Source organism: Lotus japonicus, chromosome 1 (genome assembly GCF_012489685.1).
Source record: "Lotus japonicus ecotype B-129 chromosome 1, LjGifu_v1.2".
In the NCBI taxonomy this organism is placed as follows: domain Eukaryota; kingdom Viridiplantae; phylum Streptophyta; class Magnoliopsida; order Fabales; family Fabaceae; genus Lotus; species Lotus japonicus.
Genome location: NC_080041.1, coordinates 65,827,611 through 65,855,561, shown reverse-complemented (window position 1 = coordinate 65,855,561; position 27,951 = coordinate 65,827,611). Strand labels below are relative to the sequence as shown.

Below are 27,951 nucleotides of genomic sequence, written 5' to 3'. Positions count from 1 at the left end.
AGATTACATCTTAGAAAATAACTCCCTATACTAGAGCCATACACTTGACATAAGTACAAATATAATAGCTTGCAGCCACATTTTCCACTACTCCACGTCAATAGCCAACTTGTAACTTCCACTTAATATCACTAATATCTTCCACTAACTGTTGCTTGAGGCTTTACGGTTGAGATAAGAAACTCTGAAGCTCTCTTGCATTGCTCCATGCTAAATGGTAACCGCTCCATACATGATTCCATCTTGTTGAGAAACTGCCACTAAGATTTGCCACTACTATTTGCCACGTGCCTTTGAATTGATCTCGTGCACATCCATTAACATGTTTAAAATTAAACTGGTCAAATACTAGCAAAAGTTTCCACTTAATACTTTTGCATTTTCTCCTTGTCGAAGTCCTATGGTCGAGAAATATATATACATGGCATTACTTTGGCATTAGAATGGTGCCATCAACATATAATTTGGAACTCAAAACCAAAGCCATATTTCGACTTGGAAATCAAGTTGGTATATGATTTTGACCAAGGAAATGTTGCAATAATCTCGACTCAGTAAGCTAAAATTCGACCAATATATGCAATGGATAATAATCTGGCATTAAAGTAGAAAATACACTGAAATATACCATGCATCCATGTCCACCATATCTTAATTATCAATTTCCAAACTAGGAAATTTTGGTGTTAACAAATGGTCTTCTACTAAATTATCACATTTATATGATATTTTAATTCATTACTACACGTATTTTTAATGTATTAACTTTTTGTTTCTCTGGTTTACATCTAACACTCAAAATTCACAAATATCATTTGCACACCGAGCCTTTTCAGGCTCAATGTATCTCAAAAATAATGAGAAGAAAAGTCTTTTGATCTCACAAATGCTAAACCTTTGATTAGAGATCTTTTTGAAAGCTCATTAAATGTTTTTCTATATTTGAATGAGTAAATGCCTGGAGAATTTATATATATGTAAAGGAGACTTGAGTTTTTGGCACTCCTTTACATTGAATGCATTAAATAGTAAAGCATTTCTTTTGTATTAATACCTTTAATAATAAAATTAAAAACTAAATACAATTTCTTAAATCATAATCTATTCAACTACCTACTAAATTATATAAGTCACTTCGAACTTTCATATGAAATACATTAAATTAAAATATTAAAAATGAATAAAATTGTTTAAGTCATTAGCTATTTAACTACCTACAAAATGTAAAGCTCGCTTGAAAGTTTGTTACAAATACATCAAGAAAAAAAAATCATGTTGTATTATATACATTAAAATAAAAACATATCAACAAAATTTACAACGCAATAAGTTAATCAACTACCAACTAATTTTCGTATTTGTTGTATAAGATAGAACAGAACATAACACTTTAGTTATATAAAAGTGTGAAACAAAAAAGAATGAAACATACACTCTAATAAAAAAAAAGTTACACTGATGTTTATCGACCAAAAAATTACATTGATAAAAGCACCCATAATTTACATGTAAACAATTTTAGTTATTTAATGATAAAAAATATTAAAAAATAAATTATATAAATAAATATCTTAATAAAACATTGATTTTAAAAAATATTTGTGGATGCTTGGTTTCCCTTAAGCAATGTCCCAAGTTCGAGTTTTGTGGATGAAAAAGCTTCGCTGAAAGAGTTAACTTCACCGATATGTGAAAATTCTCGGCTCGAGCAGGATTGCCTATAAAGAAGGATTCCTCTGAAGGAGGATACATGTAATCACCAAAAAAGAGTTAACAAATATTTGTTTGTGGTAGGAAGTTTAATATGAGTTAATATAATGATTTAAAAATATTTTTATACATTAAAAAAATTAAAAAAATATATTAGCCATAATATTTTTATTTTTTAATTTAATTAACGTAAAAAATTCATTAAATACATTAAGAAGTAAAAGCGTCCTACATTTGTATTAAAATACATGACCAATAGAAAAGATTTTAACTATTTTTTGATAATCTCATTTTAGTTTTCTTGGTTCTAAACACAATTATTATTTTTTATTTTATAATAAATATATTTTAATATTTATGTATTAATTGAAGCGATAATCATTTTAGACAATGTTAAAAATGTTGTAAATAAACTCGTACAACGTGTTATATCTATTGTATAAAAATATTGTAAGTAAATCCGTGTAACGCACGGGTATTATATCTAGTAACATTGTATGAGAGATGATAAACACTAAGGCTATGTTTAGCACGCCTAGCTGATAAGCTGAAAACTTAGCTGATAGCTGAAAATCTAGCTGATAGCTGAAACCTGATAAGCTAGCTGAAAGCTGAAAAGCTACGTAATTGAAACAAAAGTGTTTGGTAAAACTAGCTATTGAACAAGCTGAAATTATAAAATGACATAAAAGGACATACTTATGTAATTCTTTTTATATTTAACATTACTTTATTTTCACATTAATACTTATAATATGTTAGTATTAAAATTACTATAAATATTTTAATTTCACTCAAGTTATTTATCATCTTAAAAATATCATATTAATTTTTACTTATTTAATTTTCTATATTTTTATTAAATTAAATAGAATAAAACAAATAATTAGTATTTTTTTTCTCCATCTAAAGATAATAATTAGTAATTTTTAATATAAAATTATTTATTTTATTCCAAAGTAGTAATTATTTATTTGCGGAAACAGTGTGCATATGAGACAAGTGTGATAACCGATAAGTAAATAGGTTTAGTAAAAAACATATAAGGATAAAGGTGGAATGTTAATAAAATAATAAGGATAAAAATGAGAATATATTTAATAAGCTATAAGCTTTAAGCTTTCAGCTACCTGAGATAGCTTATAGCTTAAAGCTTTAAGCTACTGAAATAAGCTCCTTCACCAAACACTTTTATAGAGCTTTTAAGGTAGTCAAATAAGCTTTAAACTAGTCAAATAAGTTATAAGCTACCTGAAATGACATGTCAAATGCTTAATAGCGTCACCCAAATGTGGATTGATGTTAATGAGGTAAAAACTTATGCCACAACTAATTTAGCATCGGCTTTATTAGTGTTAATGTTAGGACAAATGTTAAAGAGCTCGAAGCTACTGTTGCAGTGTTAGTCAACGAGGCTGACGTTACGTTAGTGTCGGCTCAGCCGACTCTTTGCAGTCGCTGCACACTTGTGAGTACAACCAACACTAAGGTATTTCCATTGTGTCGGTCATACCACTACAAGAAAAGCGCCAATTAGCGCCAGATATAAGCTCAAGCTAACAAGGAAAATATCGACACTATAGCTAACTTAATTAGCGTCAATGTCAAAATTCATTTTAAACTACTTGAAGCTAATACTTTAACGGGACATGGCGTCGACACTACATGCGTGATACGGTGACTGACACTATTTTCCTTCGGTTAGTATTAGTCAAATAAGTGGGTTTTGCCTACGGTGGGACAGTTTTGAAACTGGACCACCGTGGGCCAATTTATTTTTCACCGTTTGATACAAACTTTTTAATATTAACGGTTCAGATTAATTAACAATAAATAAATATATTTATTAAGTATATATTACTTTACTAAATCTCCCTTCCTTCATTCATCTTTATATTCTTCACCTCACCATCATGAACAAACTCATAAAATTGGACAAACAATCTCATTTAATGAAAGAATTCAATAATAGAAACAAAAAATCAAAAGAACTCAACAAACAACCAAATTACCCACAAAAATAATTACCCAGAAAATCATCACTTCATCAAATCTTCCTCCTCCCTCAGACCCTCACCCACTGTATCCCCCACCTCAAGGACCCAACCTCTTTTCCACCAAAAACCCAGATCTGAACCCAGTGCCGGTGAAGAAGTGTCGCCGTCAAGGAGAGAGTGGAGAAACGAGATCGGTGGAGGGAGAGAGGAGCAACGATGTCTTTGCGATGGCTCTCCTCGGCGACTCAGCAAGGTGTCGTGCCATGGTGGGTGGATGAGGTTTTTAGAAATTGATTGAGGGGTTTTGATCCACTATGCCATACGACTAACATACTGAAAATTTGGACTGATTTCGTTGAGTGTTTTGTGACAATTTGATGTTTTGCGTTTTGGGTTTGATAGAACCCTAATTTCTCGATCTGTTTTTCCTCTTTCTTTGATCAATGATTTTGAAAAATCAATCGAGGGATTCCAGTCGGAATTTATTTGCGCACATCATACTACAAAATTTCAATCCTCCATAGACAAAAATAAGAGATCCAATCGTGTATTTTGCGGGTTAAGCACGACCCAGTTATAATTTAATATGGATATTGTTTAGGTATTCATGTTACGGTTACTGTAGTAAAAATAATTGTGATAATTTTCTCTTTCCAGTCACGTGGCCTACATTTTCCGATTCGTTTTCTGTACGTGTGCTAAGTGAGTCAATTGTATGTATGCTAACGAGATTTGAGAATAAAAGCCAGTGCTCTTTCCTGTACGTGATGGTGTTACAATGGTGTTGCAAGGATGATGACAGAGGAGCTCCATCTGGGATCTGGAGATAGTAGTGGCATAAAAAGGAAATTGGAAAAAAAATGGTATTATTGTAATTGAAAGTAAATTGTTTTTACAACCGTGGTCCAAAATTAAAAAGGACCCACCGTAAGCGCAGCAAAATAAGTGACTTTGATTATTACAAGTCGATGCTAAACTTGTCAATTATTTAATGCTAATTTTGGAATTCCTTTTTGGTTTGTTGATTCTTCAACCCCTTTTGTTTACTTTTTAGTTGTGACTTGAGATGAATTATTTTGGCATTGAGGTATGTATCCCAGTGACACGAGGCTTTTCTTCAATTCCATTTCCCTTGTGTTCATATACTAGTTACTTCTCGAGGTATGTATCCCATTTAAGTGTAATTAATTTTTCATTTGATGCTTCACGTCGGTTTGGCAAGTGCTAGCTAAAGAGTAAAAATTAGCGTCAACATCAGGGTTGACGCTAATTTTTACGCTAAAACATTCCTTCTTTATAGTAACAACGACCTCTAGCAATAGACTACAATAGAGAGCTGCTAAAGATTTTAGGGATGAGGACCACGATCTTGGCCACGACACCGTACTCAAGAGTATAACTGACCACACACTTCATCGTTTATGAAAATGGAGGAGTTTCTGTTCAAAACTCAATTTCCTGAAGATGTTGATACAAAGAATACTTTAGGAGGGGTCTTGTCCCAAAGTCCACTACCTGAAGTGGTAGGTGCAACCAATACTTAGTGTGGAGAGACTTGTACAAGAATACTTGAGTAGGAGTCCCTAGCAACCAAACTCACTAAGCCTGGAGAGGCTTGTACAAAACACTCATAAGACTGAAGAGGCTTGTATAATAATACTTAGGGAGGAGTCCCTAACAACCAAACTCGTAAGAGAAGTCCTTGATAATACTTGTAGGAGAAGTCCTTTATAATACTTAATGGAAATCTTGGTCGCAGGCCAAGGATTTGACTTAACCTTTGGTTGGGTGAACCAATATAAAATTCTGAGTTGGCATATCTTTTTTTCTTTCTCATCGTCTCGTTCACAAACGTCTATCCGCAACACCATCTTATAATGGATCGATTGAAGGAGAAACTTTTATAACTCAAAATGATTAAAATTTGTCAACCAACAAAAAGGTTTAAAAGTCACAATTCAACTCCCATTCTTGTGGCCATGTGAACTCCCTCAAAGACATAAGTATTTGTTAGAAAAATAAGGGACAAAGCTGCATTGTGGAAAAACGGTTGTATTTGTCAATAGCCAATTATTCTAAAAGCTTAAGTTGTTGGTTAAAGGTTAAATGAATGATTTTATATTATGTTCTAACACACCCGCTCACGCAAGAGCCCTTTGGGCTTGAAGCGTGGATAAATGTTCATACCCACCTACCATGTGCTTATATAAATTTCACATTTTAATTAGAAAGTAAGGGGAACAATGATTGAACTCTAGACCGCTAAGTCATAAAGGCTTTGATACCATGTCAAATAACCAATTATCCCAAAAGCTTAAACTGTTGGGTAAAGGCTAAATTAATGATTATATATTATATTCTAACGGTATTAAAAGTAAAAACTCCTACAAACTTCTGGTGTAATCAAATGTTAAATATTCTCCTCAAAATCAACACAGTTGCAGGCAAGAGTCTGTATTTATAACTTAAACATACTAGGTCCTCGACAACAATGCTCACAGTATAGGAATAGGGAGATAGTCCTAAAATGAATGCCATGTCCTACCTTTATAAAACTGATTGTAAATCAATAGTTTCAATTAAAAGTTAAAACCAATAAACTAGTCTTATTGAAAGACAAATGTAAACTGATACAAACTAAAGAGGTAAAGGAGATTTAAGTAAATGGCCACCAAAAGGAATGTAACAAATTAGAATTGATTGTGATTAATCATTCAGTGTTAACATTAGGCATGGGGTTCGGAGGATATCAACCATTTGGTGAAGTTTGGCAGTGTAGCCTCGTCTGCTCTATAGTGCTTTTGTGTGAATTCTAGCAAATCCGACCATGTAAAATTGGGATATTGTTTCTTCCCATCTTTGTGAACAATCTCCTCGGGGGCTTTCACTACCTTATCATCTTTTGGGCATACAAAGAATGTCATGGATCTCCTCTCTTTATACGGGTTAACTACTGCCCTGTGGAGGCAACTCTTGTATCTCCCATTCGATAAGGCCTGCACAACCCAAAAAGATAATTAAGTTAGTAACTTATCTTTAAAGTTAATAACTAAAAATTATGGGATGTTTCAATAAACAAGTTGGATAGAAGTGGGCATATGAAACGGAGGTGATTATGTATGCATTCCTGTTCTGCAAGGTATTCAATTTCAGGAACATCACAGCTGAAAGTGACTTTTTTTCACCTTCGAATTCATTCATAGTCTAAATCCTATTGATAGGCTACGCAACGAAGTGAATTTGTTGTGATGTATGTCACGCTTATCGGGAACAATTGCCTTAGTTAACACCCTAGCAAAACAAAGTTGTGTTAAAGAGGTGTCGTACGTTTTGGACATATAAACTGTTTTCTAACTCTCCCTAGCTATTTTATTGAATGAATTTCTATTGTTCGATTTTTTTTTAATAAACCTAATTACTATAAAGAACAAAGTACGTGTTGACATAGTAGGAGGCAAACTAAATCATTGTAAAGTGATGACATAAATGGAAATTTCAGAAAAGTCATATCCTAGAATTGACTACCGTAGTTTTCCAAACAGATATACGCTCATTAAAGACAATTAAGTAATGAGTTGTCTAGAGTACACCATTTGTTTCGTGATGTACGTTACATCCGTTAGTAATGTGTAAACTTGTGTGACCATGTGAAATAAAGTTTGTAACTAGAAAATAAGATAGTAATTAAAATTGTGAACAGTAAAATAACTACAAAATTGCTAAGAATTTGCTATCCTTATAGCTAGATCGCAATTATTTAATGTACCGGTATGCCACCCTAACATTTACCCTAAACAACACGTAACCATAAATAAATCACAAGTAATGTACGGGTAGCTCCACAGCATTTTGAAGGGGTGGATACGTATATGATATGGAATCTCCCTACAGCTAAGTTAGAAAGAAACAAGAGTCATATATAGGAATATTGAGGGCCTACCGTGAAGGTATCTCCAATGTTAATGACAAGGGCGTTGGGATAAGGCCGAACCGTCTGCCATTTGTTGTCTGCAAACACATCAAGCCCTCCAACTTGATCTTGGTGAAGTATGGTTATGGCGGTCGGGTCACAATGCGGTCCGGTTCCGAGTGCAAGGCTCGGTTGCTGGCAAGATGGGTAATAGTTGCATCTCATGATATTGCATCCTTCTTCAAACAACTCCTTGTAATGCAACCGATCCACTCCTAAGCTTATTGCCAATAGTTCTGTCAGCTTCATTCCCAAATGTTTCATAGCTTTGCAGTATTTCTGGAATGTCACCCTGTGGAATACAGAAGAGTGATGAAGATCTGACAACTCGGTCTTTCACTTCCATGAAAAGACAAGCCAGTATAACAAAAAAAATTACAGATGAAATCCAAAGGCCATATTTAAAAAGACCAACAAATCTGTAGAATGAGATAGAATGAAAAAAAAAGGACTTGGCGGGAATATGTTTGCATTCATTTTAGGCATCATTTTAACCTTTTTTGACAGATGAAAAGAAAATAAATTTGCTCCCCATGCATATATCTCAAATTGAAAAAAAAAAAAAGAAAAAAAAACTTGGACCCTTTGTTAATTGTTTATTCGAAAGAAAAAAAATTCATAATAATTGAGAGCTTTGAGAAACAATCTCACAAAGTAAAAATTTCATCTTAATTTTAAAAAATCATAAAGCAAACACTCCCTACCCATTTTACATGATACAAAAAATCCTTCCTTAAATTAGACCTTACAAAAAACACCCGCCGCCAATAACCGAACACCCTAATAAAGGGCCCTTTGTTAATTGTTACGATATTCATCATTGTTTAAGCATATTTTCTTTTATAATTGTTCTCCAGTTTTTTAATACATTATACTTTACTTCGAATTAGAAACACTCGCATTAGAGTGAGATTAACTCCTTTGAATTAAGATTTTTTTCATCTAAAAAATTCAAAAAACCTTACTTAAGTGGATTGAATTGTATATTCTTAAGTTTTTAACTAATATACAGAGTGTGCAGGAAATGTTTCTGGGTTTGATCCCCATACAATACATTCACGGGAGAGATGAAAAGGCTTAACCGGTGACTGGATGCTAAATGTTTTATAAAAAAAGAACTCATTTTCTTTTCACATCTCTCTTATTATCCTATAATATCACATGTCATATATTCATATCTCTTACATGAGGGCTCTTACGTGAGGGGACGTGTTAGAATAATATAAAACCATTCATTTAGCCATTATTTAGTAGCTTAAGCTTTTTGAATAAGTAGTTGCTTAACAATCATTACTCTAGCCATAATAATAGAATTAAAGTACACATGCGCATTAATATTGGATTTGTTAGTCTTACCCAGCTTGTTCAAAATCTTCCCCTAAGGTTGAGTTAAAGTAGTTCGTGACAACATGCTCTGAAGTGTGTTCATGGTAGGGGAAAGACAATGTCTCCTTCCATGGCAATTTTGAGGAGAAGCGATCAGCGTGCGCACCGGAATATCCCCACATGGAACCAGGTGTTTTATAAACGCTCACTTTCTGGTGAATGGGGAGCTTAAAGAACTTGTCCATCTGATCATAAGCTTCACCAATGAGGCACGGATCAACTCCGTGGTTGATCACTTGGAAGAAGCCATGATTCAAGCAAGCTCCGTTTATGAGCATCGCAGCATGTTGCGTGGCTTCATGATCCCCTCTGAGAAACCCACTAAGGTCCACCATTGGTACTTGGAGCTCTTCGTGTGCGTCCTCCATGTACTCCTTTGGCCAAATGAAACTCGTTGGCAGTGGCACATGGAGTAGTTCAGAAAACACACCTGAATCCATCTCAAGTTGATCAACTGAGGAAGGAATAACGCTCAAACAACAAACAGGAATGGCTAAGTATGTAGTCAGAATAGACTATGGATAGAGCTCATAAGATAAGGTATTTAGTTTGAGGCACGTATTTATTGAGCTGAGAGAGAGATCTAGCTATATATACAAGAAAATCTTTGAGTGGAATCTTATCTTTTTTGGGTTTAGGATATGATAGGATATGATAGGATATGATATGTGAACAAGATAGCAACGGGATAGGATAAGAGTAGGATAAACTCTTATCATATCCTGTGTTTGAGTTGCACATGATAATGACAAGATATGATAAGAAAAATGTATCAAATTTATATTTAAATAAAAAATACATTTAAAAATTTATCATTCTATTAAATTAATTTTTTTTTACCATGAATGAGTATATATTTTAAAATAACTAGAATTAATTTAAATTTTATTAATTAGCCTATTTTATTGTTTTGAAGATAGCCTATATTTTAAATAAATTATGCAATTAACCAATTTGTTTTCACTTATGACACGTGATAATTAACAATAAAAGTTAATTAAATTAAGAATATTATTGATGAGAACTAAATTAGGATATGATATGTGAACAAGATAGCAACATGATAGGATAAGAGCATGATACACTTTTATCATATCCTGTGTTTGAGGTGCACATGATAAAAACATGATATGATAAGAAAAATGTATCAAATTTATATTTGAATTATAAATACATTAAAAAATTGATCATTCTATTAAATTAATTTTTTTATACATTTTCATGAATGAGTCTATATTTTAAAATAAATAAAATTAATTTAAATTTTATTAATTACCCTATTTTATTGTTTTGAAGATAGCCTATATTTTAAATAAATTATGCAATTAATCAATTGGTTTTCACTTAGTAGTGACACGTGATAATTAAAAATAAAAGTTAACTAGATTAAGAATATTATTGATGAGCAATTAAGAATATTATTATTTCAAAAGTATTTTATATTTAAATTATAAATTATTATATAAGTAGATAAATAATTTTAAATAATAGGAGATGAAAATAGAAAATTAGTCTATTACTATTAAAATATCAATATTTGTAACCAATTGGTTTTCACTTAATTAATTGTGACACGTGATAAATAATAAAAATTAAATAAATTAAAAATATTATTATTTCAAAAGTAATTTATATTTAAATTATTAGATAAGTAGATAAATAATTTTTAAATAATAGGAGATGAAAATATTAAATTAGTGGGAGAAAGATTGATAAATGGGTAAATACCCAATATTAAAATTAGGTCTTTTCTTATTGGGTATTTACCCATTCAGACAATCCCTCTCCCCTAATTTTAATATTGGGTATTTACCCATTTAGACAACCACTTATAATCACTACGAGCAGAAAGAACTAGTCTTTTCTTATCCATTTATCTACACTAGAAAATGTTTGAATTGATTTTCTTCTTTTCTTATCCAATGGTGTGAAATTAATTTCGCAGTCGAGGTGGCGTGTGGTTAGTAACTCACTCCCAACATTAAGGAAAAAAGAAGATTACGATAGGTCCGTTTGTCCATGTCATATAGCCATTTAAGTTTGTTCCCACCTTGTCATCGACATCCTTGGGATTTTTTTAGGGGTGCGCACTATAGCATACCATCGTAAATAGGTGGTGCAATCAAACAATGAATAATTAGTTGTGAAATAGTTGTCAATTAGATAGGAATTAGCGAGCTAACTCATTTAAATGGCAGCTGCCTAAAAAAAAACTTAAATGGCAGCTATTTAATTAGTGTCTAATTAGTAGTGTACTGATTTTCATGGTAGACCCTAGACAATGAATAGGTGATTTGTGTTGGGGGAGACAGGGGAGCTCATGGGCCGAGGAGCAAGGCACCAAGAGATCTTGAACACCACATATTAACCCAAAACCTTAAGGCATTAGGTTTATGGGTCCATCTTCTTATAAAGTCTTCTCCTCACCCAAACTTAACCAATGTGGGACTCCAACTCCGCACTTGAATTCTCAACAATCTCCCCCTCAAGTGCGAGTAACCACCACATTATCATGGCCCCCCTCCGCGGAAGCATATCCACCCTTGCATCGCCGTTCGCTTCACTGCGTCAACGGAACCCGCCGCCTAGCCACACTGCTAGGAAGACTTTCGACACAAGGAGCCGTAACCATGGCTACACCAACCATCGGCTCTGATACCACTTGTTGGGGGAGACAGGGAAGCCCATGGGCCGAGGAGCAAGACACCAAGAGATCTCGACGCCACATCTTAACCCAAAACCTTAAGGCATTAGGTTTATGGGTCCATCTTCTTATAAAGTCTTCTCCTCACCCAAACTTAACCAATGTGGGACTCCAACTCCGCACTTAAATTCTCAACAATTTGTTTAAACATTAAACGTATATAGGGATTTAGAGTAGAAGAAAGCAATTTTGAGATAGATTATTTTGGGAGAAGTCTTGTACAATATTTGTTGTACAGGAGTCCTAATAATACTTGTAAGGAGGAGTCATTCGAATACTTGTGTCTGGAGAGGCATGGGCAAAAGAATACTCAACAATGCCTTGAGAGGCCGTGGCCAAAGAATACTCAACTACCTGAGAATACTCGTTTTTTCCGGAGAGGCAGAGTCCAAAGAATACTCAACTTGCCGGAACAGGCCGGAAACCTTGGTGCTGCCAAGGACTGGACGTAGCCCATTGTTTTGGGGGGTGAACCAGGATAAAAATGTATGTGTGCATAGTCTACTTCTTTGCTCTTACACTTCTGTTTCTTCTTCTGTTTCTTTATTTAAAAAGTGGGTTACGCATCACATGGAATAACTGTCTGAATGCCCAACCAATCATAAATTATTATCAATACATTCCAAGCAACATGAAAATAGAGGAACATATGCAAGCTTGTTTCCTCATTGCTGGAGCATAACATACAAGATGTCTTTACATTTCCTTAAAGTGCAAAATCTACTTTGGTATGGACTCTATTGACCAACACCCTCCACGCAAACGCAAGCGTATTTTTGGGGGCTTTACCTTCCCAAAAATTTCTAAACAATTGCCTTTCCACACCGTTAGAATCTCCCCGGAACATTTCATGGAGTGAACTCGCCGTATAAATGCCACATTTCTCCTTGGTCTAGATCCATGAATCACTTTGACCCACAGTTGGGAAAAAGCTCACAACCTGCCTCCCCAACTCGCTGACTCTTTCCTCTTCTCTCTCTAGTAATTCCCTAATCCACCTAAATGTCCAGACCAAAAATTATTGCTCATTCCCCCATTTTTCTTATACACGCATTTCGCTATGTAGACCGCTTTTACAACCTTTGGAATTTATACTTGATGGCTCCCACTCCTGACCAGTCCTTTTTCCAGAAAGAGACATCCCCTTCATCTCATATCCTCCTACATATCGCCTAATTGAACCACGTTACATACAGACTTTAGGTCCCTCCACAAACATGAGTCAATTGGATGGACCATGTCCCCGATATTTAGTATGCAGGATAAGGCACCAAAGGCTATACTTCGTTTATAGCATTCTCCATCTTCACTTGCGAACTTGTTCCTAATTAAAGACATTCAAATCCTTGACCCCCAACCTTGCTTCCCTTTTTTCTTTGTAAATCCTCTAAAATTTTACCTACACAATCTTCTCTTCGCCTTCCACACCCCCATAAGAATCTCCTTAGGGTATTGTTGCACTTTGCAACAATCCCAGGTGGCATCTTGAAGAATGACAAAAAATAAATCGAAATGGAAGATATGAAAACTATAATAAACTAGAAATCCTACCGCTAATGAAAGATATATCTTTGATTTCATTTCAATATTCTTTTGCGCATCTTGGTGATGAATGGTTCCCAAAATGACAACCTTTTAGGATCCTCCGATTAGAATGCCAAGATAAAAGAAAGACAACTTCTTATGTCAAAAATGCATCATAGAAGCAAAACTATTTAGATTATTGTTATCCGTACATATCTCAGCCACTTTTCTCTTCGAGATGTTTATGTTTAGTCTTCCAATCTTCTCAAAGCAACACAAGATACACTTTACTACAAATATGTTTTGCATCGATATTTCCCTTGCAAAGAGGTTGTGGTCAGCAAACTACAATAATGACACTTCAATTTATTGAGTAGCTATTAATTTAAATCTTGAGAATGTACCCTTCTAGACAACTTGCTTAATTAACCTCTTCAAACCTTTTGCAATGATTAGAAATAGAAAAGGGGCTAGAGGATCCCTTGTCTCATTCCTTTCTCCATTATGAATTCCTCTGTGGAGTTTCTATTTACTAATACTAAAACCGATGCAGATTCAAGTCATCCCCTAATGCAACCCACCAATGTTTCACCGTAGTTCATTCTTCGTAGCATATACAAGAAATCTCATTTCACAGAGTCATACACCTTCTCATAGTCAACCTTCATGTTAAAAGTGGGTTGTTTTTTTCTACTGGCTTAATGAAAAACCTCATTTGCAATGAGGACACAAACCAACATCTTTTTCTTTCCAACAGAAGCAAATTGACAATCGTCTATAATATCTGACATAGCCATCTATAATCTTTTTGCTAGGATTTTTGATACCACCTTATAGATGCAACTTACTAAGAAATTGGCTGAAATTCATTCAGCCCTTGCAGAGACTCTATTTTACGGATCAACGCTATAAATGAGTTATTGGTTCCTCGCGGCCACACTCCATAATGTCTTAGAAGGGTTTAATATGTTTGAAGTTTATTCCATCCAGAATGATATTTTTTTACCTCCACATCCCCCTTAGTGCATCTTTTACTTCTTCCACAGTGAAGCTGGCCCCCAGTATCTTTGAATCAGCAGAATAAAGATACTTGAATGGGACCCCATATAGTCTCGGCGACTTCCATTTGTCCTCCCTGAATCTTTATGTGAATAAAATCCTTAACTCTTTCCTTGACCACTCTTGGGTCTTGTTGCCACACTCTATTAATACTTATGCTCGAAATTATGTTTATCTTCCTCCTGTAATTCATCATAGCTTGGAAGAATTTTGTGTTTGGTCTACCTTTTTCGATCAACTAATCCTTAATTTTTGGCGCATCAAGGACTAAATCAGATTTGATACCCTCCAAAATTTCGCTCCAAGCTCCTTTATCATGGCCAATTTATCAACCTGCAAGTCAGTCATTTATGCCTTTTTATCTAGGTCATTAAATTTTCCGATTTCTGCTTCCCTCTTTCTATTCGAATTAAAAAAATTTCCTGAACCCACTGCTTTAGATTTGTCTTCATAATTTTAAATTTTCCTTCAACACAAAGACACCCCAACCTGAATTCTTTGTCATGACTCATCCTCGAAATTCTTAAACCTCCGGTTGTTGAACCAAAAATATAGTACACGAAATGGCCTTGGTTCGCAATTCAAAGTTAAAACCGTTAGAAGTAGAGGGCAATGGTCTGGTAAGCATTTTTTAATACCTCCTGAACACACGTCGATCAAGTAGCTAACCAATATAGGGACACAAGAATCTTGTATAATCTGCTCATTTGTTCACAATTGGGACGAATCCATGTAATCCTCCTTCCTACCAAGGGTATGTGTAGTAGCTCCATTCCATTAATGAATGCGTTGAAATATTCGATTTCATCTTTGTAACGTGTGAGAATTATCTCCCACTTGCCTTTCCTATGGGCACCTCACCACATTAAAGTCTCCTAGCACACACCAATAGAGTCTATCTCTTTTCTTCCCTGATAGATGGAGCACAAACATTCACAAAAAGCACACATACTGTATCACTGCCATGTCTTTTGCCGTGAATGCAGATGAAAATACGAAAATTATAAGACCAAGATTTGGTTCTGTGTACATCTCTAAGTTTTGATGATAATAAGTATATATTTTGAGTATGAATAACTTTGGTACTCTAACGTTTGTCTTTTGTGTACTTGACAAACAAGTTATGATTCTGATTGAAAAGGGTTTTCATCAGAAGTCAAAGACCAAAGTGTTGACCATCAAACCGCTTCTGCACTCACTACGTTCTGATGAACGGTAGTTTAATGCTTCATATGTTCTGAAGATTAAAGCTCTGATATGGGTTCTGAAGAATCAAGTGCTGAAGACCAGAAGTTTTGAAGTGAACGGTCAAAGACTCTGAAGACTTGAAAATTTTGAAGACCCAAAGAAAGCTGGCTCTGAAGACCAAGTGCTTCTATTCTGAAGGCCAAAAGTTCTAAACTGAACCGGTCTAGAAGTTGAAGACTTGAAGCTCTGAATATCCAAGCATCCTCGTGAATCTGACTAGAAGCTTCACAAATTCACAATTGAAGCGCGCCTCTGAAGATCAGAAGTCAACAATAAAGGACAAAGGGTCACTATCAAGTAGTACATTCGCCGTGTACTATTCTGACCAGTCTACCTACGAGGATCAGCCTTTGTGCGTTATGAAAATTCCAGAAGTACCCTCCAACGGATAGAATCTCACAACGGAAACATCATCTTGTACTTGGAGTATTTAAAGGCTGAAGAAAGGAAGAAAAAGCTAAGACACTGCATTCCAATACAACTCTCATTCAAGCGATACTCTCTTAGCAATCTTTTTCTTCATTGTTCTTACTTTGTTTACACTCTGCTTGTTTAAAAGCAAATCTCTTGTAAACACAACTTTCAAACTCTTGATTGTATTTCCTTAAGGAACCAGTTAGGTCAGTAGCCTTGAGAAGACTAAGACTTGTGTGTCTTGGTGTTTTCTAGTTCTTATGATTGTTATTCACTGAGCAAGGTGTGCTTGTGTATTTGTAACAATCTTTGATTAGTGGATTACCTTCATTCGACGAACGAAGAAATCACCTTAATGGGTGGACTGGATTAGCTTGAGGATTTGTTCAAGTGAACCAGGATAAAATCCTTGTGTGTTCCTCTCTTTACTTTTTATTCTTCTACCTTTGAATCCAAGAGCTTACGTGAACTTAAAAGAAACCATTTTTTACTTCAAAACCCTATTCAAACCCCTCTTTCTAGTGTTTTTCATACCTTCAACCATTGTCACATCCTATATCTCTCTCACTATGTTCTGTTAGGCCCTATACCCCTTGAATTTAGACTCATAAATAAACATTGCAAATTATTCTGATTTTCCCTGGTCACTTCTCTGGGTGGCCCTAAAATCTCCCAGTTGTCTTTATTTTCCATGGATATCATTCTATTTATGATGCTCCTGTATTGCCCTGAAAATGTCACCCTAACATTTTCCTCAAATCTGATAGGTTCATCGCTTGTCTCTCTTTATTCCAAAGCCAAAGCCCTTTATTGGAGCTCTCAATGACTTGATCAAAATTGATGAACATAAGGAGAAGACATTTAGCTTCACCTACTTCCTCATTCTAGGACAATTCATATCCCTCAAAAACCTAATAGAGAAGGATTGATTAGATCCGAATCTGAAATTGTTTGCCGCTGACTTCATTAGGGGTTTCCAATGCACCACTACTAAGCCTTGACTATTTTCAAGTACTCCACTGTCGATTCCTTCTATTTCCCCATCATCTTCAGAGAGCCTTATTGGGCCAGAGTGCTCTCCAAACATCTCATTTCTTTTTTGGTAATCATGCTAAGTTGGACCAATAAAATTGTTCAAGCCCAAACTTTCACAAGCCTAAAAGCTTGATGTAGCCCATTTCTACAGGCCTAAAAGCGTCACATTTTGTCAAGGTTTGCACAACATCTTGTGCTTGCATATGCAGATGTACTAATAACATGTTGGTCTCACTACATTGCATGTTTCCACCCACCTTATCATGAGGTATTAATTCTCCCTCCTCATACTCAAAGTCTTTTCGGGTTCCCAAAGGATCAATCAATGCCTCAAGCGACGACCAGTTAACCTTTCCATCTATTGTTCTACCTTCAACGAACCCACCACCTTTATTTTCTACTGATCTGTCCAACTCCGACGGACCGTCTTCCTCCTCAAAATGGGACTATCAGATGTCCCATCTCCCATCTTATAAATTGACCATGGCCAATTTCTTCAATCAGTCTCACCTCAAGATCTTTTTACCCATATTTATCTTCATGCTGAACACTAATGGATCCAACAATATAGTCTTCAACCTTGGTTGAGCATCGCTGATTCTTGAAAATGAAGTGGTTTCCTCGTTCACTGAAAACATAGTCCCATATGGTAGAACTATCTTTTCAAAGCTCTGTCGGTTCTAGAACTGCAAGGGGAGACCCTCACACCTAATCCACGATATTTGAAATTTAAGGTTCACAGATGGGTTCCATGATGTATACTCTATAAACACCTCATTTCAACCGTCCCCTGAACTCTTAATGGTATCTATCAGTGCAACACCCTCTCCCCTGTTAGTAATACCATTTAACCCCCCATTTATCTGATCCTTACTGTGTGCAGACCCACCATAACAAGGAAATCTTGAGCGAATCGAATACAATCAAGAGTTTTTAGTTTTCCGACTAGACTTCGTTCCATTCATTTCTAAAGTTTTCCTACCAGATGCTAATCTTCTATCTTCCATGTGTCACTTTGTTGTTGATTCTCCTCTCCCCCGCTTGGTTTGGACTTTGTCTTCCTCTCACCTTCAAGAGAACTTGCTTAACTGTTATTTCAGAACTGTGTTTGACATCATTTCTTGAAGCTAGGAGAAGGGTGTTCAATTGGACTATCTTTCCTTGGTCTTTCTCGAATGAACGGTAGGCTATTATGAAATCTTCCATCTTTGTAGGGCCTCTTTCTCTCCATCTCATCGATGAGCTCCCCCTGTCCTAAAGCTTATATTCCATATGTATGTATGTATGATTAATCCTCCTTGGCCTACAAGGTCGGTCTACTACCCTAAACATCCTCTCAAACTCAAACCTTCGCACTTCTTTGTGCATATTCCTTGGAATGAAGACTTCCTTCACTTTCCCTCATTGTTCAAAGGTTCTCCACATGTTACATTCATTAAAGTTCTCTGGGAAATGGGTGAAGAAGAAGGTAACAGTGGGCATCCTTGTGCGTTTTCTTCACCCCTCTATGACCATCCAACCCACCTCCAATATCTCTACCTCTCCTTTTATAACTTTCTTTCTCTCTCATCTCTTTAGAGTCTCCACGGAAAATTTCATTTAAGTATGTGTCGTAAATAATTTGTCACTTATACAAATATTTACATATATTTTTGTTATGAATAATTTGGATGACCATCATGGGTCAAGCCCTAGCCCATGTAACTTGGCCTTTCATCCTTATCCACCCCTATGAATATAAAGGAGATGCATCAATATGAGCACCTCTACTCACAACATTTGTATCTTCTCTTTCTCTTGTTTCTCTCCTCTCATCTCTTTCATCACTTGTTTAGACTTCATTTCATAACACGTTATTAGCACGAGTGTGCTCTTTATCTCTTGAAGGATCAAGCAATGGAACATCACTTGTTCTTCATCCATATCTATGTTTTGTGCGTTCATTTTTTGTGACTTGCTGCACTTGAAATCTGAATAAAGATCCTTGCCAAATCTATCGTTAGCAACGGGCAAGAGATAACAGTCGATGGTCACGGGTTCCAGTAACAGTTTCAAGTTTTTTCATTCATTTGGTGATCGTTAATTTTGCTAATATACTGCATATCTGATCTATTCATTTCGTGAAGCTCTTTTTTCTTCCTTTAATTTCTTTTTCTTCGTGGTTTTGTTCTTGATTTCTTCATCCTTTTCTGACAATCTCTTAATTTTCCTTTACTGGTTCCTTTACACGTTATTGACTTATTGTAACAGATTTTTTTGTAACGTGTCTTTTTCTTATTGTTTTATTTTTTTTCTGTTTGATTTATTTTTCCCTTGTTCGGTGATACAAGTTTTTTTTCTATAACTAGTTGATATAACACCTAATGATGTATAATATATCTCACTTGTGTTGAAATCAGATGAGCTATGGGTACAAAAAAAATGGTAATGTTCAATGATGTATTATCTCTATCATAATCTTTATAGTTTTCTTTTATTTTGTATTCTCCTACAATTCTTGGATATTGTTTAAACTACGAATCCAAAATAATCGTAGTTAAATTTTTGTTTTGAATCCTGAAGATTCATAGTCTACGAGTCCAAAAGAACTGTAGACTGTAGTGATTTTGAATCCTGAAGATTCATTACTAAATCCAAAAGAAAGAGTGCAAGCATTGAAATGCACTAGAAAATTTGATGCTCAAAATATAATATTTGTTGAGCTATGAATATCGATTTAAATAGCGAAGATGTTTGGCTTGCTGATTGTGCAACCATGCACACAATACTCAAGGATAAGTTCTATTTTTCTTCTTTGGTAATGCAAGAAGCAAATGTTCGTACTATGTCTGGTACTACAAAAATGATTGAAGGCTCCGGAAGAGCCAAAATATTGTTGCCTAGAAGAACACAATTGAATATTGAGAATGCACTATATTCCTCTAAATCTCATAGAAACTTATTAAGTTTCAAAGATATACGTCAAAAAGGATCCCACATTGAGACCATGAATGAAGAAAATGTGGAATATGTTTGTATCACAAGAGTGATATCATGGAGAAAATGCACACATGAAAAATTACCTGCATTCTCCTCGGTTTTTGGGTATGAATCTTCTATTATTGAACCCTTAACGGGAGATCTTTTGAAGAATAATAGTTCCCGATATTAGGGAAGAGAATATGCAGTTGGGAAAGGAAATTAGCTGGAATGAATTATCATTATCTCATTTTGATCCTCGAACAAAACAATGTGAACTAGAAGTTCAAAAGATAATTCATTTGCAAAATTTAGCTAACGAATTGCCAGACGCATTTGCTGATCCAAAAAGAGTTACTAAGTCATATGTACCAGCAGCTAAATGCTCCATTAAAGATTGATGTCCTTGTTGGACAACCTAGTGTTGCAAATAAATCTATCACACGCCTGAAGCGTGGCAGACGCGCAAAGATAAAAATTCTCAGAAAAGAAAAGGAGATAAGAACCAAGATGGCATAAACGAGGATATGATAGCTCCAGAAGAGCAGTAAGACTTAATTAAAAATACAGTTTTATAAGAAACTCAGGTACCTGAAATTATTGAAAATGATGAGATTTCAATTAATTATGTCTTGAATAAAGTAAGATGATAACGAAACAAAGTCAACGTTGACGATATTTTTGCACATAGCACAACACTAGATGTGATAAATGATAATGAGGATCATGAACCAATATCTGTTAATGAATGCAAGCAAAGAAATGATTGGCAAAAATGGAAAGACACAATCGAAGCTGAGTTAAAATCGCTTGAGAAGCGTAAAGTTTTTGGGCGTGTAGCCCGTACACCTGAGGGTGTAAACCCAGTTGGATATAAATGGGTTTTTGTACGGAAAAGAAATGAAAATGGTGATATTGTCTGGCATAAGGCAAGGCTTGTTGCCCAAGGTTTCAGACAAAGGCCTGGGATTGATTTTGAAGAAACATACTCGCCTGTGATGAATGCAACTACTTTTCGATACTTAATTAGTCTAGCAGTACGTGAAAAGCTTGATTTGCACTTAATGGATGTTGTTATAGCTTATTTGTATGGATCACTTGATATTGACATCTATATGAAACTCCCTGAAGGATTTAAGTTTCCTGAAGCACACATTTCTAACCCTCGGTGTGATTATTCAATTAAATTGAATAAATCAATCTATGGTCTAAAGCAATCTGGGTGTATATTGTATAATCGCCTTAGTGAGTATTTGTTGAAAGAAGGATATAAAAATGATCCAATTTTCCCTCCCATATTCATTAAAAGGTCTTGGCATGAGGTCGCCATAATAGTCGTTTATGTCGATGATTTGAACATTATTGGAACTCCATAAGAGCTTCCAAACGATGTAGATTGCCTAAAGAAAGAATATGAGATGAAAGACTTGGGAATAACTAAATTTTGTCTAGGCTTACAAATTGAGTATCTAAATGATTAAGTATTTATGTACCAAGAGACTTATGTTGCAAAGGTACTAAAAAGATTCTACATGGACAAAGCACATCCATTATGTACTCCAATGGTTGTAAGGTCATTAGATGTAAATAAAGATCCTTTTAGACCTCGAGAAAGGATGAAGAACTACTTGGTCCCGAAGTACCATACCTTAGTGCGATCAGAACATTAATATATCTTGCTAACCATACTCGAACTGATATATCCTTTTCCATTAACTTATTATCAAGATATAGTTCTTCACCTACACCAAGACATTGGAATGGAATAAAGCAAGTCTTTCGTTATCTTAAAGGCATAATGGATATGTGTTTATTTTTTTCTTAATTGGTTATGCAGATGCTGGATATTTGTCAGGCCCACATAATGGGAGATCTCAAAAAGGTTGTTTGTTTACTTGTGGTGGAAAAACCATTTCATAGAGATCTACGAAACAAACTATAACCGCCGCCTCAGCTAACCATGCAGAAATATGCATTACATGAGGCAAGTCGAGAATGCGATTCAATGCATACTTGATACTTGTGATTTTTCCTCTTGAAAGATGCAGCAAACAACCATATATGAAGATAACATCGCATGCATTGCTCAAACAAATGAAGGATACATCAAGGTAGGTAGAACAAAACACATATCACCAAAGCTTTTCTTCACTCATGATCTACAAAAGAATGGTGACATAGACATCCAACCAATTCATTCAAGTGATAATTTGGCAGACTTATTTATGAAGGCTCTTCCAACAACAACATTTGAAAAGCTTGTGCGAAATATCGGAGTTCGTCGGCTGAAAGATCTCAATTAATATGCATTGTACTTTTTTTTCCTTAACCGTGTTTTTTTTTCCCATTGCGTTTTTCATGGTAAGGTTTTTAATGAGGCAATGTACAAAGACGAACTATAGAATGATGTACTCTTTTTCCTTCACTAGATTTTTATCCCATTAGGTTTTTCCTAGTAAGGTTTTTAATGAGACACATTCTTAAGGATTGGCCATCCAAGGGGGAGTGTTATGAATAATTTGGATGACCATCATAGGCCAAGCCCAAGCCCATGTAATTTGGCCTTTCATTCTTATTCACCCCTATAAATACAAAGGAGATGCATCAAGATGAGCATCTTTATTCACAACATTTGTATCTTCTCTTGATCTTGTTTTTCTCCTTTCATCTCTTTCATCACTTGACTTCATTTCATAACAATTTACTTATAATAAGACCATCACTAATGTCAAAATTATTAAACTTCTAAAAATATTGTGAAAAAAATGATAAAAATAATAACAATCATATAAAATATTAAGTGAATTAATTAAAAAAATGTTTCAAATGAATTAGATTCCAAATTTTATTGTTTGACGGGGTTGTATAACTTTCCTTGCTTCGAGATGAGCCCTTTGGGAAAAGGAAGGGTCGTGCATAGCAAGGAAACACATATGTTGGATAAACATTTCAAAGATGAACACATAAGATGCATATCTAGCTAGCTTGAAGCAAGAATTAAATAAAGAAGAAGAAAGGCCTGACGCTAGCTAAGGAAAGCTCAAGGCAAAGCCTCCCTTGCCGTGATGAAGGATGGCAGCGCAGAGATGAGAAGATCATACAAGACGTAGATCTAGCTAGGTCGAAGCAAGACTCAGGTGTAGAAGAAGAAAGGCCCTCAAGAGTAGTTCCATCATCGAGGAAAGCTCAAAGAAAAGTCTCCTGGGATTCTGTGAAGCATGACGGTGTACAGAATGATTTTTACATAATCCTAGTAGCGCAGGAGTACTTAATTATTTTATGGTTGTGAGGTAAGATTCAAAGAAGATTTGACAGGAGCCAACCCTTGCCCCAACGGATAAGTGAAGGTTACAATCGATTCGTGAAACTTGACGGTGAATGGTCCATCGTTGCTGACTAGAAATAGTTTTTGTGCCACCACGTGGGTAGAGGATGGGATAAAAACTCCCGCATTGTAATTATTCCTCTGTGCGGAGATTTATAAGGGTAGCCTAGATAGGACGTAGATACAAAATCATATCATGTTCAATAATCTATACATATATAATTTGCGTACCTGATATGAGCGAAGAATCAGTCCTTTTGTGTTTTGAGCCTAGGTGATGCATGTGAGAAAAACTGCTCTCTATTATGATAAGTCTGTAGAGTAGATTAGGTTAACTGTCTAATGGGGAGACAAGTTTATAACCTATCAGATGAGAGCAGGGGCTTCTCACTGGGCTTAAATAAATAACCCAACCCATTACCGGTTACTCATCAGAAAAGCCCAATAGTAATATCCATCAAGTGGTTAAGCGTTATAATTAATATTAATTTTTAATAATTGATATATTAATAATTCCAGAATTACACATTCTAATTAAATGATTAATGCTAATCCATAAAATATCCAACAATCTCCCACTTGGATAGCATTAGTCAATTAACAGAAATGCAAGAATAGCATTAGTCAATTAACAGAAATGCAAGAATTATTAAGAGTAGGATATCAATAATGGACAAAACGTAAATCCACCAAAAGCAAGAAAATATAAGCTTTAACACAAGAGAAGATAATATCCGATAGGGATATGTGTCATGTGTGTTAAGAATATCCCATAGGGATAAGAGACTTATATTTCATAAAAGAATGATGGATGTGGAAAAGCATTATAGAATTTAGATAAACATGCAATTCCAAAGAATGGCCCAAGCATCTTAAAATGCTATGTTTTCAGACTCCCACTTACCTTAAATATCAAAAGACTTAACCATATCAATTTATATGGTTTAGACAGGCTCCAAGAATAAAGTCTTTAATCAGTGGATTAATGTACTCACTTAGAGTCCGAAATTTTAGAATTTCTTTTCTCTCTAGCAAACAAGTGTTTTGAATGCATAGAATTATTGTTTTGAGAGAAAATATATCACAAGGGCAAGTATAAATTCCACATAGGTCTAAGTGATCTTAATAGCCCAAAAGAGTGATTACATGTGGGCTAAACAGAATATGCTCAAAAAAATTTGACATAATTAATTCAAGGTTTTCTAAACAAGTGACCTTATGTCCATGGTAAAAGAGTTTAATAATAACATGGATAATTGAAACTTATTTAGACAAAGGGTGTCTTGAACTAATAAAGAATAAAATGTCAATAATGAGCAAACACTTATAATTAATGGTCTAATTAAGATTAAGTACCTTAAAAATGCAAGAAATCATACTCGATAGGAGTAGTGATACTATACATCTAAGACACTTATGTTTTACCATATAGAGTGTGAAATGTTGGTTAAGAGAAACACATTAAATTGCATGCCAAATGTGTTGTTACCAACCGAATAACCCAAAGAATGAGACAGAGTACCAAAATCTCCAAGAGCATGTCATATGATCATTTAAGCGCGCATAAGAATATATGACAACAGAATAGCTCTAAGAATATACCATATTAACATAGAAGTGCACACAAGAGTATATGGTATCAATATATCAATATGTCTCGAGACAAAACAATGTGTGCACACTCCCACTAATTCAATATACCATGGTAAAATTAGAGTGTCCCATTAGAGCTAACTAGTATAAAATACTCCAATGGTATAGTATTTAATAGTGGGATCATGACTCTGTGGAAAAGAATTTGCGTGAGTGTGAAACTCACAATCTTTCTCTCTTCAAGAATAAATAAATTAGAGAGAAATAGAATAGTGCAGTTTTAAGAGAAGTGGTTACATAATAGAATTCACAAAATGGAGCCAATATATAGAATTTATCAACCACAGAGTCTTATAAGATTTCTATTTACACAAGTAACCACATACTCTGCATATAGAATTAGGAGATTATAAGTGCTTTTTTTGACACATTTTACCAAACAATCTCCTTATTTATTCACACATAAAATCATTAAAATATTTTATGAATGAAGCAACCCATAGTTTTATAAACAAAGGAGTGAAAAGAAGATCCATAATATTTTAAACAGAATATGGGATCACTTGCAAATATGAAAACAAGTATACCCACTTGAACATAGAAAGTTGATGGAATTTCAATAATAACAGCGGAAGCATATGAGACCTATAATTAATCATTATTGAGGATTAAAACAGTCTCTAACTCCTAATTTAGAGTTTATATGTATATCTCAAAGTTTTAAAGATAATGTACCATAAATAAGAACAAAGAATAGTGGCACAAAATAGAGAATTTAATATTTAAATATTTATGAGCTAATTGAGAATTTTATCATATTGTCTTAGCAAGAATAATTGATTATTAATTGTATAAGACAATCATAGGGAGTTTATTATATTACAATGTTCTCAAAGAGACTTAATGGTATCTTCAGTATAGGTCAGACTATAAAATGATATATGTTATTATATCAAACACAAGTGTAGTGGTTTTCTTATATTCAATTAATTGGGTACTTAATTAAGTGAGAGACATTGCATAGTTTCTCCCACTTGATAGAGAAAAATAGTTAAATCAAAATAAAAAATATACCAAGGGATATTCTAAGTATTTTAAAAAAAAATATCCAAAACTATTTTCTTTATCACAACGATCATGTCAAGCAATGTCATGCCGATAGGGAATGTCCATTACTTACATAACAATAGTTTTTCCAGTAAAGAATTCCATTTAGTATAAATTTGCACAACGATAAGCAATGCAAATTTTAAGAATAATATTGGATTATATAAAAAAAAATCCCAATTAATGTAACGTATATAATAGTATGTCATAGAGAAATTCTATTACCGATAGGGTATTTGAATTGATTGACATAAGTTTACAACAAATAATAAGTTACATAAACCACAAATTACACTAATAATAACATACCGATAGAGTAAGTTTTCATTAATATGAATACACATAGAATTTCATTTAAATTAATGAAGGAATTTAGATTGCATAATTTTCACAAAATTTTGCACAACTGTGTCCATGATAGGTGAGATCACAATTACACAAAATATAATGCTTATAATCACATAAGAGTTTGTACAAAGCATAAGTTATAAAAATGATCAAGGATTACAAAATTTAATTTTAGAATGACCTAAAGGATTTAGTTCCAAACAAGAATATACTAGCAAAGAGATTATAATCTATAAAATAAAATTGCTAGCAAATTAAGGAACTTTTCTTATAATTTTAAGGTCTATAAGCCAAGAATATAATAATATAATATTACAATATATTTTCTTTTTACAAATAAAAGGATATAAGAGTATTTTATATTTCCCAACATGACATACATAACAAAATTTAACCATAAGAATGTGATAATTAATTCATGAATTTATATGTAACTTCCACCTTAATTAGGAAAGAAATAACAAAATATCACAATGGTTAAATAAATAACCACAAGGGGTGGCACTAGTGGTGAATGTGCATTTCCTTAAGGGATTTCACCTAAGCTTCTGGCCCGGGTTCGATCCCCTCTGAGGTCAAAAATAAAAACCTTTGTGGTCAGGGACATCACTACCGTATCCCGAGCCAGATTAGTCACGTGGGGCCCCTTTCCCCCGTGGAGACTGGTGGCCAAAGGAGCAAAAATAAAACAATGGTTAAATAAATAGATTAGAAGTTCAAATTTTATGCCATCAAATCAGGAAAAATATACTTGTAAATAATTGCACAACTAAAACTTAAAATAATTTCAAAATTACACACGGAGAGATAGAATTTAATTGTATCAGTGAGTTAAGGAGGTTGCACCTACCAAGAAAAATCGATTTTTGATCTCTCATTATAGACTATGAGAGGGAGAGATTTTTTTAGTAATTTTGAGTGTTTGACATAGATTAAATTCTGAATACGAAAAACCCTCAAGAAAATTTTGACCATAGAGATAGAATATACAACTCGAAAATTTCAGGATGTTTGAAACCCAGAACGAGAATTGTTAAATTCTCACGAAACACTAAATTCAATCACAAGAAATTTTATGATGTTTTTCGCACAATATAGAGAATTAAAACCCCTCAATCAATTTCTAAGATTATGCACTAATTCCTCTGGATCGATATTAAACAGGTACACTGTTTGAAAGGAAAATAAGAGCAACCTTATACTGTTAGTATAATCGAGTTCATTATATAAAACAACCATAATTCGTATCTACTAAGCTCTGATACCAATTGCAGAGATTTATAAGGGTAGCCTATAGATAGGACGTAGATACAAAATCATAGCATGTTCAATAATCTATACATATATAATTTGCGTATCTGATATGAGCGAAGAATCAGTCATTTTGTGTTTTGAGCCTAGGTGATGCATGTGAGAAAAACTGCTCTCTATTCTAATAAGTCTGTAGAGTAGATTATGTTAACTGTCTAATGGGGAGACAAGTTTATAACCTATCAGATGAGAGGAGAGGCTTCTCACTGGGCTTAAATAAATAACTCAACCCATTACGGGTTACTCATCAGAAAAAGCCCAA

The 27,951-nt window shown here is 34.3% G+C and overlaps 1 protein-coding gene across 1 annotated transcript; it reads right to left on the bottom strand.

The window, feature by feature from the left end:
• Positions 1-6,286: 6,286 nt before the first annotated feature.
• On the bottom strand, positions 6,287-9,609 carry LOC130739726 (gibberellin 20 oxidase 2-like). Its single transcript, XM_057592113.1, has 3 exons — positions 9,034-9,609; positions 7,648-7,969; positions 6,287-6,703 (listed from the first exon to the last, which is right to left on the bottom strand). Exons 1-3 carry the CDS (start codon positions 9,501-9,503, stop codon positions 6,434-6,436), a joined length of 1,062 nt encoding a protein of 353 aa, XP_057448096.1. The 5' UTR covers positions 9,504-9,609; the 3' UTR covers positions 6,287-6,433.
• Positions 9,610-27,951: the final 18,342 nt, after the last annotated feature.